Raw genomic sequence first — 17,885 nt, 5'->3', positions numbered from 1 at the left:
CTCTCTTTTTGGGTCGGGGTTGAAAACGAACGGCTAACGTAGCGACTCCTAGCGCCATCTAGTGAACAAATTTAGAAACTTCAACATCCTGCATCGCGCCGTGTATGTTTCTCAACTCGGACGCAATAGAACTTCCCACGCTCTTCCTTCGGACTTCGGTCTCCACTTCCCCAGGCATAATTTTTGCTTAGAGAGATCTGGCCCTGTACTACGAAGTGCAAACAATGAGGGCTATCGCGTATGAATTCGCCACTAGAGGCGCTAGTGTAGCGTGAGGTCTCCGAAATGTCAAATCTGATAGTTTTTGGGTGAGCTACGCGGGTTTATTTATAATTAGAATAATTTTGTGAATATTTTGCAATATCTGAAATTAATTATGGCAAATATGCGTTCCGGGGCAATGAATGTCTGTGTTTTGAGACAGTTTTGTCTTTCGGAAACCTTTTTCCTCCCTTTTTTCCGAACAAAACGGGGACTATGCAACACTGTGGCATGCTCGATATTTTTATGGTACGGTTTTAAGGTGTATTAAATATGATTTTAATCTAAACTTTGTCTTTACGCCCGTAATAACAGACTTTGAAAGCCATACTTCACGCAACAGTGCGCCATCTAGTGAGACAAAAAACGATAGCCCTCATTATATAACCTACAGAGACAGTGGTACCTATCAGAGACTTAAAAGCATTTATGAAAGGTATATATACCTACATAGTTTATTTATAGCGTGTATCAGTCATTAAAATCAAAGCTAGTGTTAGGTAGGTAAGCAGTTAGTAGGTAGGTACGCAGCGAGGCGTGCAACTCAAGCCATAAAAATCTATAGTACCTACCTATCTAGCTTCAAATCTATTGTAGGTCATCTTGTACTAATTACTGTTTCTAAATGGTTTTCGTACCAAAACCAATTCTTCCATAGCATCAAGCACCATAGGGTAAACAAGGCTTGGAACTACATTACGAACATGATTAAACTAGCCGCGGACATCGTTCAACTAATATGCACTAACTAACGAAGTTATAATCCCTTGAGTAACGTCCCTATCAGTGTCAATACGCGGTCAGCGCTTGCTAATCCAATAATTGATCGGGCAGCCACCATCTTTAGTTTACGGCCTATAAAATGGCGGGAAAACTTGGCGCTGGCATCAGTTGACGTTTGTCTCTTCTAAGGTTACCAGCAGAAAAAAAAATTCTCCAAGCAAGGTAAGGTTTTCCCTGATTGAGTAAGTACTTATGACAAATACCTTACCTAACATACAGTGTTTATAAATAAAAGAAGTTCCTTATATACGAGTATAAAATTCATACTTTAAATCAGCTTGTTTTAAGAAAAATCCCTTTTTCATTATGCCCAGTCTAAAAGTTTACAAAGTAAAGCAGCATTCGCAAATAAAGTCTTAACAAGGTTTTATATTATTTAGCTAATTTAATAGTGACTGTTTTCTTATCAATTGTCGATTGTCTTCAAAATATTTATTTATTTATTAAAAATTAAGCTAAGACAAGAAACTCAACTTTTTTGATGATTTTAGGAAACTGCAGCTTTTTATACTAGTTTAAAATCAGTACTTTTGCACGTGATGACAGACAGACGTACGCACGCATAGACAATCGGAAAATTCATCCTTTGATTCCATTTCATCTTTACAGTATTCGATATATTTTTGTTACCCAGAACAAGTATCAGGTAGTTATTTAAAAAAACTGTTAGTGCAATTCTTTATGACATTGTTTACAATATTTTAAGGTAACCTGTGATAGTTCTTGAATTTCGTCAGTAAATTACTGGCAGTGGCACTGCCTGAATTTAATATTTCTATCTCACTACTGCCTGTATGCTGCTGGTGAAAGTTGAGTTTATGTGATTTACGAGTATATGGATTAGGAGGAGAAAGGGTTTCTGCATCAAAACACATTATTACTTTGAACATGAAACTACTTTGAGACTCACTCAAATTTAATGAAATAAATCCGGATAACTCACGTCATAAATCGAGTTTAGCTCGTCATGTTTCGGCCCAATTGTGCGCGTTTTGCAGCAGCTGTCGTGTCGGGATGCTCCTAGAGGAAGGGTTACGCATTGGCCCGAAACATGTCGAGCTAAACTCAATTTTAGACGTGAATTATCCGGATGTACTTCATTAAAATACATAATCGTTTTGCACGTTATCTTGCACGTGTGATAGCGGAAACCAAACTTTCTATTTTGACAGATGGCCGGAGACATGGTGAGATTTGCTGTCGTTGTGGTCTGCGTGGCCATCGTGTTACTATCACTGGCTGAGCCCAGTGAGGCTAACTACAAGAACGCTCCGATGAACGGCATCATGTTCGGAAAAAGAGGACCTTCTGGTATGGTTTTTTGTGGAAATCAATCAATACAGGGTGTCTCTGCACATGGGACTTTAAATTCAAGGTTCGATTCTACTCGCATATTTAAGCTACTTTTGTTTTGTAACATTTTTCAAATAACTTGAAATTATACGGGAGCTTTTGAATATTTTTTGACATTTATTTGACATCTCTCAGATTAACATTTATCAATGTGCTGTCAATTTTGTATAGCATTCGAACATGGCGGATGTAGACAATATCTACTAATTTTGCTATTTCTGTTTCTTAAGCTAGTTGAAGTATAATTTTGATAGTGTTTTATGCGGCGATTAACCTTAACAGTGATCACAAAATTCTATATTGCTCTCGTGTCTGACATTTTTTAATGCGCAAGTTGTCTCCACGTGATTTCTGGAATTTTACTATCAAGTTGCAAAAACTACAATCACCGACAACGTCCCTCTCAAAGAGAGTTTACCTGGCGAAATTGTCCTATTAATTAGGACACAAAAGCCGTATTTTAAAAGAGAAGATGAAGGTACACATTGAAAATTACATTTAATCAGTATGAAATAGTACATTGTGTCTTAAGGGCGGTAAATAAGGAATTAAGAACGATTCTATTAGAACGAGTCTTTAATGAGTCGATGTTCGTAATTCTAGTACCTACCGCTCGTGTGACATACTATGCTCATTTACCGACCATGGGTTTCATGACAAGCACATTAAGGACGAGGGTTTTATTTGGGGCATGTTACGACACTGTTTACGAGCAAGCGTGATGAAAAAAAAATAAATTGTCAGTGATCATATTTTTAAAAAGTTGCAGAACAAAAGTAGCTTAGTTATGTGATTAGAATCGAATCTTGGATTTAAAGCCCCATGGCCAGAGACTCCCTGTATACCTATTAGACAGGGACCATTCATCATCAAGACGTCCATACAAAACCTTCCCCAAAAAAGCCAAAATAACTGCCAGCGGTGGTGGCGGTGGTGGTGGTGGTGGTGGTGGTGGTGTAGGGGTTATAGCACGCAGCACGGATTGCTGAGGACCTGGGTTCGATTCCCAGCGCTGGTCTCTTTTTCTGGTTTTTCTGTGCATCCATCTCTCAGTTTGTATTTTCAATATGGTTTCACGGGATACCCGTAAAAGTAACAAATTTGGAGTTGAAATAAAAAATACAAAAAGACTCCAAAAAATCAACCAAAATAACCGGTTGTGCGCCCCCCGCCTCCGTCGGACTCGTGTACGTGTAACGAGGCCATATTACCTTTGCCTAAAATTTCTGATGCTCGTGATTGCAATCAAATGACATTTTTGATTGCAATCGCGAGCGTCAGAAACGTTTGGCAATACGGCGTCTGAGCCATTATTGTGTAACGCACTCAGACTCAGAATCACAATCGTGTTTACCTCTTCTTTCTGTCACATGTAGGATGAAGGTAGAAAGAGATTGTGAAAGCGATCGCAAGCACTTATTAAATTAAAATACTTTACTTAAAATTTTTAAGAAAAAAGGAATGATCGAAATTGGTTACCGACGTTAAAAATACAAAAATAATCGACGAACAAAAGTACCTACATAAGTATTAAAAAATGCAGTTCATAACTTCCTCCTTTTTTGAACTCGATTAAAATGTATAGAATCTCCTTGTTTTAACGTAGGGACGAAAGAAGTTTGGCGTCATGTGTCATTTAAATTTTGTTTCAGAGTATGATTCCCGGGGTAAAACCTTCACCGCTCTATGTGAAATCGCGACAGAAGCATGTCAAGCCTGGTTCCCTTCTCAAGAAAACAAGTGAAAACTTTCTGTTACATCGCAAACATAAAGGAACGAACGAGATAATTTTAGTCTTGGATTGTGATGACCATTTACTCCCTAATTAGTGGAAATATTTAACAATTACTTGGCAACCCAGAAAGGCTTATTATGCACTTAATAAAAAGTTTATCATAAATGATATACATTATGTAATTATTCATTAAGGCTGGAATAGTTTATATAAGTTTAGTCTGAATTATGAAATACAGAATTGTGGCGTATTAATTTTGTGGATTTTTTTGACCCCGTTGCCTATTTGACCTACATTTAAATTATTTTAAAGCTGGCAGCCCACGTGGGAAAATTTAGTTAAGAGATGACTTTCTTCGCAATTGTTTCAGTTTTTTTAACATTCCAACTAGTTTCTTATTGGAATTAATGCTATTACGTTAGACAGCAATGATACTTTCTTGTAATGAGAAATTGTCCTGTTATTCGCTAAACAGCTGTGCTAAAAGTTATTGATAAGTTGATAACATTGCCACTAATTTGACATCTGTCAATACAATGCAATGCAGTGACGTTTCGCATTGTGAAAATTAGCGAATTCGAATCTACCTTTTTTAAAATGAATTATCAAAGTTCTGATTTAGTGGTGAAATAATGATATAGAACACAGTTTCTTTCCTGAACCAAGCCTACAGTTAAAAACCAAGATGACTACGAAAGAGCTTTACACGAAGGTAAAAACTCGTAATCTGCTATGAAACAATTTTGAATTTGGAATTGTTTTTTCTTAATTAGCATTTTTGAGGCAGTGGCCTTTGATACGATGAGGCCTTGTTTTCGTTTAAGTTTACACCACTTTTACTATCATTACATTAGGCTTGATACAAGTACATAATGATCATGTTTTATTCAGTAGTTGTAAATGTTTGCCATAATTTCTTCACGGTACAGATCACAGTGTGCCATAAATAATCAGTTTTACTATCTTTCATCACTTAGTTATTAATTAACAAGTTATTATCAAAGTTTACACCTTATTTTGTTATGCATATTTATGTATTTACGGAGCGGATAACACATGATTAACTTTTACAACCATTATGATTTGTTTATAGTTTTCTTCCTCAGATAACCACACTGTTGTTAGCTCAATAATAATGTTACTTATATAGATCTGAGAATAAACCTGGCCGGGAATCGAACCCGGGACCTCAAGCTTTGTAGTCAGGTTCTCTAACCACTTGGCTATCCGGTCGTCAAACAACCATCATCTTGTGCAAACAACCATTAATCTGAATGATAACTGAACAAAAGGTTACACATGGGATTCCACAACATTGCGGTGGTTTAGTCAAATCTTGGGGCAAAAACTTTTTCATAATTATTTTCGCTATGCCAAGCTCATGCCAAGGCATCTACTTCAAAGTGGTCAAAAGATATTTTAATGTTTTTTTGGGTTCATTAAATTATTTTTTGCAAGGATTCCTCTTAATACTAGATTCACGCCACTTCAACATATGCAAAAAAAAAAAAAAAAATCAAAATCATTTATTCAGTAAATAGGCCGCAATGGGCACTTTTACACGTCATTTTTTAAAACTACCAGCGCTTTCGGAAAGACCATCATTGCCAAGAAGAATGCGCCGCAAGAAACTTGGCAGAAAGTCATTTTTTCAACATAAAATAATTACAAATAAAATACTTAAAAACTACAGTACCTATACAATGAAATAAAAGAAAATACAAAATAATAATAATAATAATAATACAGGGATGTATGGGGTCCCTTAGTTACACAACTAAACTCTAACTATAATCTACGTTCAGTTGCAATGCAATGCAATGAGCACAAATTGCTTTTTGAATTGGTCTTTATCATCAGTTGCTTACCGAATTGTGATTTCCAAGAGCAAATGCCAGCGGCGTCTTTAGCCCATGTAGCGCCCGTGTGCAATTATTACTTTAGCGCCATCTAGGAAGCGTGCGGTCAAAATGGAATAGGTTCAAAATGCCGCGGCCGGCGCCCCTAACACCGCTGCGCCCGTGTGCAAGGCACACCCTGCACTATAGGTAAAGACGCTTCTGGCAAATGCACAAGTTACTTACTATGAAATATACCCAAATCACTACAGACCTATTACCCTACAATAAATGAAGAGTTCCCTCTATTTCCCTAGCACCCACTCATCAAATCCTGACGTCAATTAAAAGTATTCCCACTTGAACAATTTTTTTTTAATCAGTTCATAAATTATGGGAGTTCTGCGGTAACAAACAAAAAAAATATAACCAAATCAATAACCTCTTTCTTTCTTTGAAGTATGTTAAAACGCTAAAATGAATTTTCTTTTTATTTATATATATATATTTATGCACTTTGTTGTATTAGTTATTGGTGTTAGTGACTACTTTTACTTTTTACTTTTTTTTATAGTAGCTTCCACAATTTTTTTTTTTTTACACAGACTCACTCGTTGTCGGACCCTAACTGGTTATACCTCTCATCTACTCAAAGTTTGACTGGTAGAGATCCCTTAAAGGGATAAGTCCGCCTTTGTACAAGTATCTCAAAGTTTGTCAATTGTGTTTTGTTTCTTTTCTTTTGTACAATAAAGAGTTTACATACATACATACATACTTTTTATTTACATAAACCTTTAAATACCCATGATTGACCCCTATGAAAAGTGCAAATGAGGCCAAACATTTATCACACTGGTTCAGTAACAGCCTATTCACTCTATTAAAGGGGCTGGAGGAGCCCAAACGAGGTGGTGCTGGCAATGAAACAATAAGGCTTCGGAGACAGGAGTCATTTAATGTTCTAGATGTGGTGGCGAACAGGGAATGAGCACAGACAGACACCTTATAAAAGAAGTCGATAATAATATTATCAACCATAAAGCTAAACCATGATGCATAGAGCTATTAGACAGTGAAGAGTACCATTCATTATAAAATTACTTTTACTATAAAGCCCAGGGCTGCCATGCATTAACACACTCTAGCCTTGAGAGGCCCTAGGTTGTATTGATGAATGATGGAAATTACTTGTCCAATAATATTTGTATGTATGTTTCATCATAGGGTGCCCGGATATGGGTGGAGCACCCAGAGAAGGTGTGGGAGAGTGCCACGGTGACTGCAGACTACCGCTCCGGAGTGCTCATAGTCAAAGTGGACCAGACTCAGGAAATCCGGCAGATCAAGGTATGCTTGGATTGATTTGATGATGGTGAACAGTATTGCACTGAGGTGAGGATGAACTCTGTGAGTTCGAAACGCGTCGGTGTAGTGTGGTAGCGATAGATAGGTTGGTGTGTGTGTGTTCTTACGGTGTGAATACGCTGACGGTGCAGCATAAACGTCAGGACTTCGATGTCGATCGTCGTGATGTTTACGGCACGTCACTGCGATTTTGCACCGTCAGCATACTTCGAGCAGTGGCACGACACCGCGATTGCGTACTGTCTCCGTATTTTGAGCAGCATAGCCGCTCCTTTATAGAATACTGTAGGTTAAGTTAGGTTTGTTTTATAAAAGTTCTGAAAAAAATATGGTTTCAGAGAAAATCGTGAGTTGAGACATGAAACAGTTTGGCAACTGAAACATTTGGGAATAATATTTCGGCGAAAAGACAGAGAACTGAACAGAGATTGTGTTCATTTTCTCCACGCTTCATACTTTCTACGGTCTTGCTACAATTTCTTCCTCTAAATTTTTTTTGTTCAGATTAAAGATGAGAAGCAGATGCCGCCTCTTCGTAATCCGTCGCTGCTGATTGGTCAGAATGATCTTACTTCTCTCTCGTACCTGCACGAGCCGGCCGTGCTGCATAACCTCAAAGTTAGGTACGTACCATCATCATCATCATTTCTACTTTCTTGTGTGGAGACTCTCCTTTAACTTTTTTTTTATAATGAGAAGGAGGTAAAAGAGCATGCGGTGATCTGATGGGAAATAATCACCACCGTCATGAGTACAGTCTAGTGAAAAGTTTAAATATGTATCTATTCAAAACACTCAAAAATATGTTACCATGGCCTTATTAGATCGGAATAAGAGTCTGTGATATATATTTTTGAAGTGTTAAATAAGTCCATATTATTCGTATTGCACTTGACTGTACCAACAACACTCAAGGGAAAAGAATTAAAAGCTTTTGTATTCTTTGTATGTAATATGTAAGTATTTCGGATTGTCTTGAGGTCATAGATTGGATGACAATAAAAAGTACAGTCAGCAAAAACTTTATTATTCCTTCGTGTGTTTGATTCAAATCTTGCAACGGCAAGTGAATTTTGATTCATTTCCGCTGGTTTGACCGTTTTGACCAGAAATTTAGTACATGCATGTATGTATTTTTTTTTTATTTACATGTAAACTATTGTACAGAAATGGAGAAACACACCTGAAAAAACAATTCATGGGCTATTTCTAGATTTAAGTTACCTATAAGAAACTAGTTTTTATTTTAGTTTCAATTTAGTTAGGTATTTTATTTCTTCTTTATTTAATGTAATATTTTTGTGTATTGTTTTCCTTGTTATTTAGAGAAAACTTCTTGATTAATATCCAAAATAAGTTTTTCTGTAACATAAAATGACAGAATCAAAAACCGCCTACAAAATTGATATATAATTCACGGATATAGTTATCTCACATCCGAACTGGATCCCGCAATCTTTACTATGACGCGTATCTGAGTCACGTATGATGATTTGCGATATCTAGAAGTGTTTATATCGGCACTAATATAATAATGAAATTATTATAAGGTTCGGTTCTTTTATCTTTCGTTGTATTCGTAGTGTCTATTCTTGTTTCTGATATCCTGTGAATCGTTTTCATGCTGTTCATAGTTTACTGGATATTTTTCTTTTCTTGTTGTTTTCTTGTGACGAAATCTTTCAAATGGGCGTTTGCAGAAAAAGTTATTGAAACGACTCTTTTTTTTTAGATTTGTATGAAATTTCGTTTTCCTGCTCAGAATCAGGAGCACTTTCGATTGTAATAGGAGAAAAAAAGTGTCCCAAGATTTTTTATTTAATTACGTTACCGTTTTCAAACACGGTTCTGTGGCGGTACTGTAACGGATTATACAAAATTATATGAAAAACCTGAGACATTATTTTTCTCCTATTACGATCAAAAGTGCTCCTGATTCTGAGTAGAAAACGAAATTTCATCCAAATCTAAAAAAAAGTCGTTTCAATAACTTTTTCTGAAAACGCCCAAATAATTATTTCTAAATTTGCTTGGAGCTTTTTGCCGAGCATCCGTCCTACATCTACTTCTATGCAACTGTCCCCATTTAAATGTGCGCACTATATCGATATTCGAATGTGATTATGTGACTAGTGTATGTAGTTTTGCCGCACCGTTTTAAGTTAGTTTGTTTGCTACTAGATGGCGCTCTCGTCGCCACAACTAATGCGTGTGCGTTTCCAGGTTCTGCGACCGCAACGCCATCTACACATACTGCGGGATCGTACTGGTTGCCATCAATCCATACAACGAGTTGCCTATTTACGGTAGGTTTCCATAGATACTTAAGTTAAGTTTTTATTTACCTTTAATGTTAGTATGGGTCCAAATATTCGAAGTCAAATTGGAATAATTTCCAGTGGTTGATTCGAGTTGATAAAAAGTACAGTCAGAAAAAAATTGTAGCAGGTGGTAGGACCTTGTGCAAGGTCCACCCGGATTGCTACCACCATCTTGCTCGCTAATCCTGCAGTGAAGCAGCAGTGCTTGCACTGTTGTGTTCTGGCGTGGAGAGCAAGACAGCCGGTGAAATTACTGGCACTTCTAGGCCTCTAGGTTGGCAACGCATCTGCAATCCCCCTAGTATTGCAGATGTCTATGAGCGGTGGTGTTCTCTTACCATCAGGAGACCCACTTGCTCGATTGCCATCCAGTCGAATTAAAAAAAAGAGAAAAAAAAGGTTGCATAAAAAGGTAATTTTTGATCAAATCTTATTTTTAGCGTGGTCACTTGGTACTTGTATTATGAAAGTTTTTTTACAGGCGATGAAACCATCATGGCTTACCGCGGCCAGGCGATGGGGGATCTCGACCCGCACATATTCGCCGTCTCCGAGGAGGCCTATACTAAGCTGGAGCGAGAAAAACGAGACCAGAGTATCATAGGTCAGTTTCATCTATACCTATAGCTATAAGAGAGTAACATGACAACGATGATATCTGCACACGATATCGCGATAGACTAAAATATTATAACTAAAATAATATTTATGCTCTAAAAAAAGAAAATCCTACTAATATTATAATTGTGAATGTTTGTGAGTGAGTGAGTATGTTTGTTACTTCTTCACGCTGAAACGGCTGGACCGATTTGGCTGAAATTTGGCAAAAAGTTACTTTATTACCTGGATTAAAACATAGGATACTTTTTATCCCGATATTCCCACGGGATAGGAATAAAATCTCTTAATAACAACCGCTGGGCTTATAGTCATGAAATTTGGTATGAAGGTAGCTGGACGTCGGGAAATCACACAGGCTAATATTTATCCCGATCATCCCACGGGATAGTGATAAAATCTCGAACTAATAACCGCTGGGCTTAGAGTCATGAAACTTGGTATGTAGGTAGCTGAACATCTGGAATAACACATAGGCTACCGTTTATCCCGATATTCCCACGGGATAGGGATAAAATCTCGAAATAACAACCGTCATGAAATTTGGCATGGGTGTTTTAATTTAACGTCAATGAAACCACGATGCAATTTTATTGAATTCCCACGAGAATTTATTAAAATCCCGGAATTACAATTCAACTGCTATATCTAATGATTTACGCGTGCGAAGCCGCGGGTAAACGCTAGTTAATCATAAATAAATGCTTGTTTATGATTTTTTTTTTCAGTTTAATTGTACAATTTTGAGTTGAATAAAAGCTCATGGAATAACACACTGACTCCGAATCTCCGTCCTGATAATGATCTGAAAATTTACAATCAGCATCTTGTTAATTTGTAACTGCAAAAACTAGTCAGAGATAAAATAACATTTTATTTGTGTTGTCAGTGAGCGGCGAATCTGGCGCCGGCAAAACAGTATCAGCGAAGTACGCGATGCGCTACTTCGCGGCTGTGGGGGGTAATGCCAGCGAAACGCAGGTCGAGCGGAAAGTGCTCGCTTCCAGTCCTATCATGGAGGTGCGTACATCATCATTTTGGGCCTACGCTGGCCGATGCGGTTTGCACAGACGGGGACGCGTGTTGAACAATAGTGTGAGCAGCGCTAACTGCGCGCGTCGCGTGCGTAGGATTGTACCTGCACCTGCGCCTGCGCAGTGCACCCGTGACAGCTATAGTGCCGATATATACTAACGAAATATATGGCGGGCCAAGTTGCATTTTTGGCTACGTTATTTTACTGAAATAAAAATATTGATATGTATTTTCTGAGACAGTAATTTGGCCATTGCCAATGAGAATGACATTTTGTAACAATACGAAATCTTTTCTGGATAACCTAACTGACAGACAAGGTTTTTGTAAGAAACTAGTCCATTGTAGATGAAAGTTTACACCCCGGGCCAAAAGTATGGAAATAAGCTTATAAGACAATAGAAAACAGTGATTTTATTTTATTTGTGATTCGAAAACAAAAGAATAAAAATGAGAATAGAACATTTTAAAAATAAATAAGTAACTAAAATTCTCTTTACTATAATTGTAAATTCAATATTCGTAGTTGTTAAAAAGGTCGGTTTGTAACTTCTGCCAAATTTATATATTTTTTACGCTTTTAGTTGGTTTTACAAAAATATTTTATTCGGATGTTTTAATACTTTAGGTGTATTTTTAATCTTTTGAGGCTGCCTAAAGTAAGTTTTGCGTTACCAATACACAATAATAATAATGGGGACATTAAATATTAAGAACAACAACTTTGTTTCAAACTTTTGGCCTTGGGTGTTATTTTAAACTGAACCTCTACCCCCACTTTATTTTCAGTGTTGATTAGCCCGAACATGTAGCTCACTGAACTAAAAGGGTTTAATTTAATTTTTTTTGTAGCTTACTGTTTAATTAGCAGCCTATTCAATTCACTCTACACTCACACGATATTTTTCATCCACCAGGCCATAGGTAACGCTAAAACAACACGCAACGACAACTCTTCCCGCTTCGGCAAGTTCATTGAGATCCACTTCGATGATCAATATCGGATATCGGGTGCGAGCATGCGGACATATCTTCTCGAGAAGAGCCGGGTTGTCTACCAAAGCGCGGGAGAGAGGAACTACCACATATTCTACCAGTTGTGCGCAGCCGCGATGCACATGCCCGAGCTGGAACTAGGTCAGTATACAGACAGACAAGAATATACATACAATACGAACGTCAAAACTTTAATTATTTGTGGTGCCATCTAGTATCAACAAAGTAAACTAAGTCATCTAGCAAAGCGTCGTAAATCCGACGAAAGTTGTAGCTACTGGCGGCATCTAATATCAACAAAGTAAACTAATTCACGAATTGGCCTAGCAAAGTATCCTAAAACGACTAAAGTTGGAATTCTGTGGTGTCATGCCTTGGCCAAGGAAAGTTTCTTAACCTGTCCTCTCCCAGAGGCACAAATTTGTGCCCAAATTCCTTTGATCCTGTTATCCTGGGAGATGACAGATTAAAACGTTTAAAGTTGGAATTTTTGGCGTTACTACTGGTGCCATCTAGTATCAACAAAGTAAACTAAGTCACGCATTTATCTAGCAACGTGTGTTACGACGTGTGTAACGAGCAAGTGGGTCTCCTGATGGTAAGAGATCACTACCGCCCATAAATATTTGCAACACCAGCATTGCAGATGCGTTGCCAACCTAGAGGCCTAAGATTATAGTACATCCTTTTGAGATACGGAACCTTAACAGCTATTCCTTATTTTCAGACCACCAAGACTCGTTCCACTATTTGAACCAAGGAGGGAGCCCCGATATTGACGGCGTGGATGACTTGAGGGCCTTCAATGAGACTAGGACCGCGCTCACCACTTTAGGTAAGTCTTCAATGAGAGAGAAACAATATTTAAATTACAAACTGAGACATGGATGCACAGAAAAACCAGAAAAAGAGACCAGCACTGGAAATCGAACCCAGGTCCTCAGCAATCCGTGCTGCGTGCTATAACCCCTACACCACGGCTGGACAGGAATCTACGACACCAATTTTTCCTATGCATACATATCTCAGGTTGCTTATTTCTACTATGCTACTTAAGCAGCAGTACAAGCGACATCTATGATTCGTCGACAGACGTCACACTCTTTCGGAACTAACCGCTCACCCAGACGAGATGAGAGAGAAACAGAGAGCGAGAGAGAGAGAGAGAGAGAAACATTTATTTACACATAAATACGTATATATTCGATACACAGAAAAATAAATTATAAAAATGATACTAGGATCGCGCGAACCACTCTAGATATGTCTTCAATGAGACTAGGACCGCGCTCACCACTTTAGTTAAGTCTTCAATGAGACCGAGAACGCGCTAATCAATTTAAGTAAGCTTCAATGAAACTAGAGTCGTGCTCATTACTTTAGATATGTCTTCTATTATACTAGGAACGCGCTCACCACTTTAGGTAAGTCTTCAATGAGACCGAGAACGCGCTAATCACTTTAGGTAAGCTTCAATGAAACTAGACTCGTGCTCATTACTTTAGATATGTCTTCTATTATACTAGGAACGCGCTCATCACTTTAGGTAGCAGTGTTTGGGCTGATTAGTAGGGTGTACTTTGACTAAGAATGGTATCCAGGCTCTTATGATAAAGCAGGCAGCATTTACCATTACAGCGTGTCTATAGTTTTTAAAACTTTTTTTTGCAGGAGTGACAGAGACAGAGCAACAGAACATGTTCACGGTGCTGGCTACGATCCTCCATCTTGGAAACATTGAGCTAACGTGCGAACCCGAGTCCACGGACGCGGAAGAAGATGGTGCTTACATCGACGTAAGTAATTGGGATTAAAAAAAACAACAAGCTTTTTGTTATTTTTGTATACAAAAGTAATTTATTTAAAGTCACTAATTTTTAAATTAATTATTGAAAGTAATTGGTTGAGACTTCATACTTTGAGATTAAAGAACTAGTTAGTTCTGCCACACCAATGCCAATTATAAATTTAATGTATGTGCGTATGTTGAGGACCAGCATTATTTTACTTTTTATCTGTGGTAAAGTGGTAAACTGTCAAAATGACATTCTAAGATGACACTACTACTGTTAACGTGACATATGTCAGATTGCATACACGTATAAATTGTCAAGAAATCCAATCTTCACAGAATAAACCACAACTTGGACCTACGTCATAGTTTTGAAAGTCAAATGAAGGTTATTGTGTATTTTTTATGTAATAAATTAATAACATTACCTATAACCAAATTATTTAACTACATTCAACAGAATTTATAACATTAAAACAAAATTATTTAAATAAAGGCTGACCAGGAATATAAAATACCTGACGCGAGGGCAGCACTTCTTCGTTTTATATTGCAACATTCTTTACACTTACTATACGATACTCATCAGTCATATTGAGAACGGTGTCGGTGATGTTATTTAAAGGAATATTTTGTAATCCTTCTGACTTTTTCTATGAAAAATACTTTTATACATTGTGAATTAGTTTCCTTCCAAGGCTTTGGATAATCTTCGGCATTTTAACGCACATTAACACAAAATAACAATGAAATTAGTGTTACCAGTGCAAGAAATTACTTCTGTTGGTTTTCCGCCATATGGCGATGTTTTTTATAATTTTGGTCAGCCTTTACATTAAACAGCAATTGTCCGTAGTTTAAAAAGCATTTATCTAGAAATATTGTTATTGACAGATCGCTCACGTGTTTATTGTCGTGCAACATGTGACAAGCAACTAAGTGACGCTTTGTCAAGGAATGATTTTTCTATGCGATATTTTTATACACTTTTTCCTTGTACCAATATTGGAAAAAATATCTTACAGCAAAAGGACAAGCATCTACAGAAGGTCTGCAATTTACTCGGCATATCAAAGCCGGAACTTTCAAGATGGCTGACGCATCGTCGCATAGCGTCGGCACACGAGGTATTTATTTACATCATCATCATCTCAGCCGTAGGACGTCCGCTGTTGGACATAGGCCTCCCCCATAGACCTCCAGTTGCTTCGGTTGGAAGCGGTCTGCATCCACCGTGAACCCGCGGCTTTAACCAGGTTATCCGTCCATCTCGCTGGACGTCCTACGCTGCGCTTGCCCGCGGGTCTCCATTCGATTTGTATTTACAATACAATTCGATACGAATATTTTTTTATTGAGCGCCAAAAATCAGTACATAAAATTACCATACAAAGACAAAATGCAGGGTAGATAATCCAGTAGGGTAAAGGCGCTCTTTATCGCTTAAAAGCGATTTTACTGACTTACTTTATCATTTACTAGACCTTACCCTGCGGCTTCGCACGCGTACACTATTACAAAAAATAGATAAATATTACAATAAAATACAGTTGTGGTCATATAATTAAGAACGATTTTTTATAGAGAAGATTTTTTTAAACTGACAAGTGTTACTAAGTGTATGTATATTTTTGTACTTCTCTCGGTATCGTAAAACTTTTCCTTACTAGCGGTAAATTCATTTATACATATAATTGGCTAAAAATAAATAGATAAACTTTATATATTACATCTAAACCTAGTATTACTGCTTACTGGCTGGTCATATAATTAAGAACGCTGAATAGTTTATTTTTTATTCAAATTTAAATAGAGAACGGACCGCCGCTTTGTGGTTTTAAGTTATTATTTGAATAATTTTGGCGCCATTTAGTGCCGTAAAAGTCTTAAAGGCGATTGCTTCATATAAAAACAACGGGGAAAAATAAAGTTGTGATAGATCTACAAGAAAAGTAATACTAAAACTTCGCGACAAGAATTGGTCGTATAAACACATAGCCGATCATCTGCAATGTTCAAAAACTATGGTTTTCCACGCCATAAAGCATTTTGCTACGTATCAAACTACTTCAAATGTTCCGCGTGTACCTAGACAAAGAAAGTCATCTCGTCGAGATGATCGAAATATCGTTCGTTTGGCAAAACAAAATTCTTTTAAAGGGTCTAATGAGTTGAGAAAGAATATTTTGGCGAAAACAACCCTTCAGCAATCTCGGCACGCAGTATTCGAATGCGTATGGTGAAGAAAAGTTGCACGGAAGGATAGCAAGGAAGGTGCCTATGTTGAAACGGTGTCATAGGTAAGCCCGGCTTGCATTTGCAAGAAGATATGAAAACTGGACAGTCAGACAGTGGAAAAACGTTCTTTTTTCTGACGAGACAAAAATAAATAGGGTATGTTCTGATGGCAAACGATATGTAAAACGGCCTCCAAATAAAGCATCCGACCCAAAGTACACAAAAGTAACTTTAAAGCATGGCGGGGGAAATGTAAAAATTTGGGGATGTTTTTCTGGACATGGTGTTGGACCTGTTAGGTTGATAGAAGGAAACATGGATCAATTTCAATACAAAACATACTGGAAGAAACAATGTTACCATATGCTGAAGGCGTGCTTCCGGTTATTTGGACATTCCAGCACGACAATGATCCCAAGCATACTTACCGTTAAGGAATTCCTCACATCGCAATCAGTTTCTGTCTTAGATTGGCCAGCCAACAGCCCCGATCTTAGAGCAATAGAGCATCTTTGGTGCGAAGTCAAGAAAAAGTTTCAAATCGACAGTGTGGCAATTTAAGAGAACTGTATGACGTATTCTTAGAAGAATGGAACTCTATCTCTCTTGCGAAATGTCAAAAATTGATAGATTCAATGCCTCGCCGGTGTAAGGCAGTAATAAAAAGCCGTGGACATGCTACTAACTATTAATTTTAGTTAAAATGTATTACATTGCTTTTTTTCTGTACAAACTTCACGTTAGTGTGATTTAGTTAATCTAAGTTTCAAATAAAAAACTTTCGAACCGTTCAATAAATCGTTCTTAATTATTTGTCCAGCTTCATTACTATTTGAATTTGTTACTAAAGAGAATAAAAACAAAATTTGAAAAAAAAATGACAGTAATTTTATTCTTTATTCTAAATCCCGTTTGCTCTATTCATGTGGCTATTTCATAACGTAACTAGTTACTTCTAAGAAGGACCCACGACTACACATGACATGATTTAGTTAAAAATAATCTGGAACTTCAAATCGTTCTTAATTACGTGGCCACCACTGTATATAAGAAAAAGTATAAATAAATTATTGAATCAGTCGTTACTTTGCGGAGGTCCATATCAATGAACTAATAGAATTACTTTGTTTACCCGCGACCTTCTGACAGCTACGTTTATGCAAGATATGTGTGTTCATGCAGTTCTTCCGCCTCCACACTGTAAGAACACACACAAATCACACAAACCCATCTATCACCACCACCACACTACACATCTGTCTAACATCTGGTAGCATGGTGTACGGTTGTGTTGCTCTGAAGATAAGCTCTGGTTGAGTTCTAATAGATGGGTTTGTGTGATTTGTGTGTGTTCTTACAGTGTGGAGGTGGAGGAACTGCATGAACACGCATATCTTGCATAAACGTAGCTGTCATAAGGTCGCGGGTGAGCAAAGTTATTGTTTTAGTTAATTAAAAATTATATAAAAAAATAGAGGGATGTATGAGGTCCCTTCGTTAAGAAACTAAAACTAAACCCCTTTACTATATATCATCTCCTTTGTACA

The 17,885-nt window shown here is 37.4% G+C and overlaps 2 protein-coding genes across 2 annotated transcripts in view; both read left to right on the top strand.

The window, feature by feature from the left end:
• The first annotated feature begins 1,132 nt into the window (after positions 1–1,132).
• Positions 1,133–4,387, top strand: SIFa (neuropeptide SIFamide). Its single transcript, XM_074108507.1, has 3 exons — positions 1,133–1,206; positions 2,217–2,355; positions 4,050–4,387. Exons 2-3 carry the CDS (start codon positions 2,217–2,219, stop codon positions 4,139–4,141), a joined length of 231 nt encoding a protein of 76 aa, XP_073964608.1. The 5' UTR covers positions 1,133–1,206; the 3' UTR covers positions 4,142–4,387.
• A 292-nt stretch (positions 4,388–4,679) lies between these two features.
• The window catches only part of didum (dilute class unconventional myosin), a 66,140-nt gene continuing 52,934 nt past the window's right edge, over positions 4,680–17,885 (top strand). The window contains exons 1-10 of the mRNA XM_074108508.1: positions 4,680–4,844; positions 7,198–7,320; positions 7,843–7,961; positions 9,562–9,644; positions 10,141–10,263; positions 11,167–11,297; positions 12,230–12,449; positions 13,036–13,143; positions 13,980–14,104; positions 15,126–15,227. Coding sequence (XP_073964609.1) covers positions 4,818–4,844; positions 7,198–7,320; positions 7,843–7,961; positions 9,562–9,644; positions 10,141–10,263; positions 11,167–11,297; positions 12,230–12,449; positions 13,036–13,143; positions 13,980–14,104; positions 15,126–15,227 — 1,161 coding nt within the window. The 5' untranslated portion in view covers positions 4,680–4,817. The remainder of the gene's footprint in view (positions 4,845–7,197; positions 7,321–7,842; positions 7,962–9,561; positions 9,645–10,140; positions 10,264–11,166; positions 11,298–12,229; positions 12,450–13,035; positions 13,144–13,979; positions 14,105–15,125; positions 15,228–17,885) is intronic.

This window comes from Choristoneura fumiferana, chromosome 27 (assembly GCF_025370935.1).
Source record: "Choristoneura fumiferana chromosome 27, NRCan_CFum_1, whole genome shotgun sequence".
Classification (NCBI taxonomy): Eukaryota; Metazoa; Arthropoda; class Insecta; order Lepidoptera; family Tortricidae; genus Choristoneura; species Choristoneura fumiferana.
Note: the sequence above shows the minus strand (reverse complement) of the source record. Positions and strands in the feature narration are given on the sequence as shown.

Bases quoted from the DNA above. Each gene is read 5' to 3' on its own strand.
- SIFa (XM_074108507.1), top strand. From the start codon at position 2,217: ATGGCCGGAGACATGGTGAGATTTGCTGTCGTTGTGGTCTGCGTGGCC. The intron at 2,356-4,049 runs GTATGGTTTTTT...ATTTTGTTTCAG, and splicing joins CGGAAAAAGAGGACCTTCTG to AGTATGATTCCCGGGGTAAA.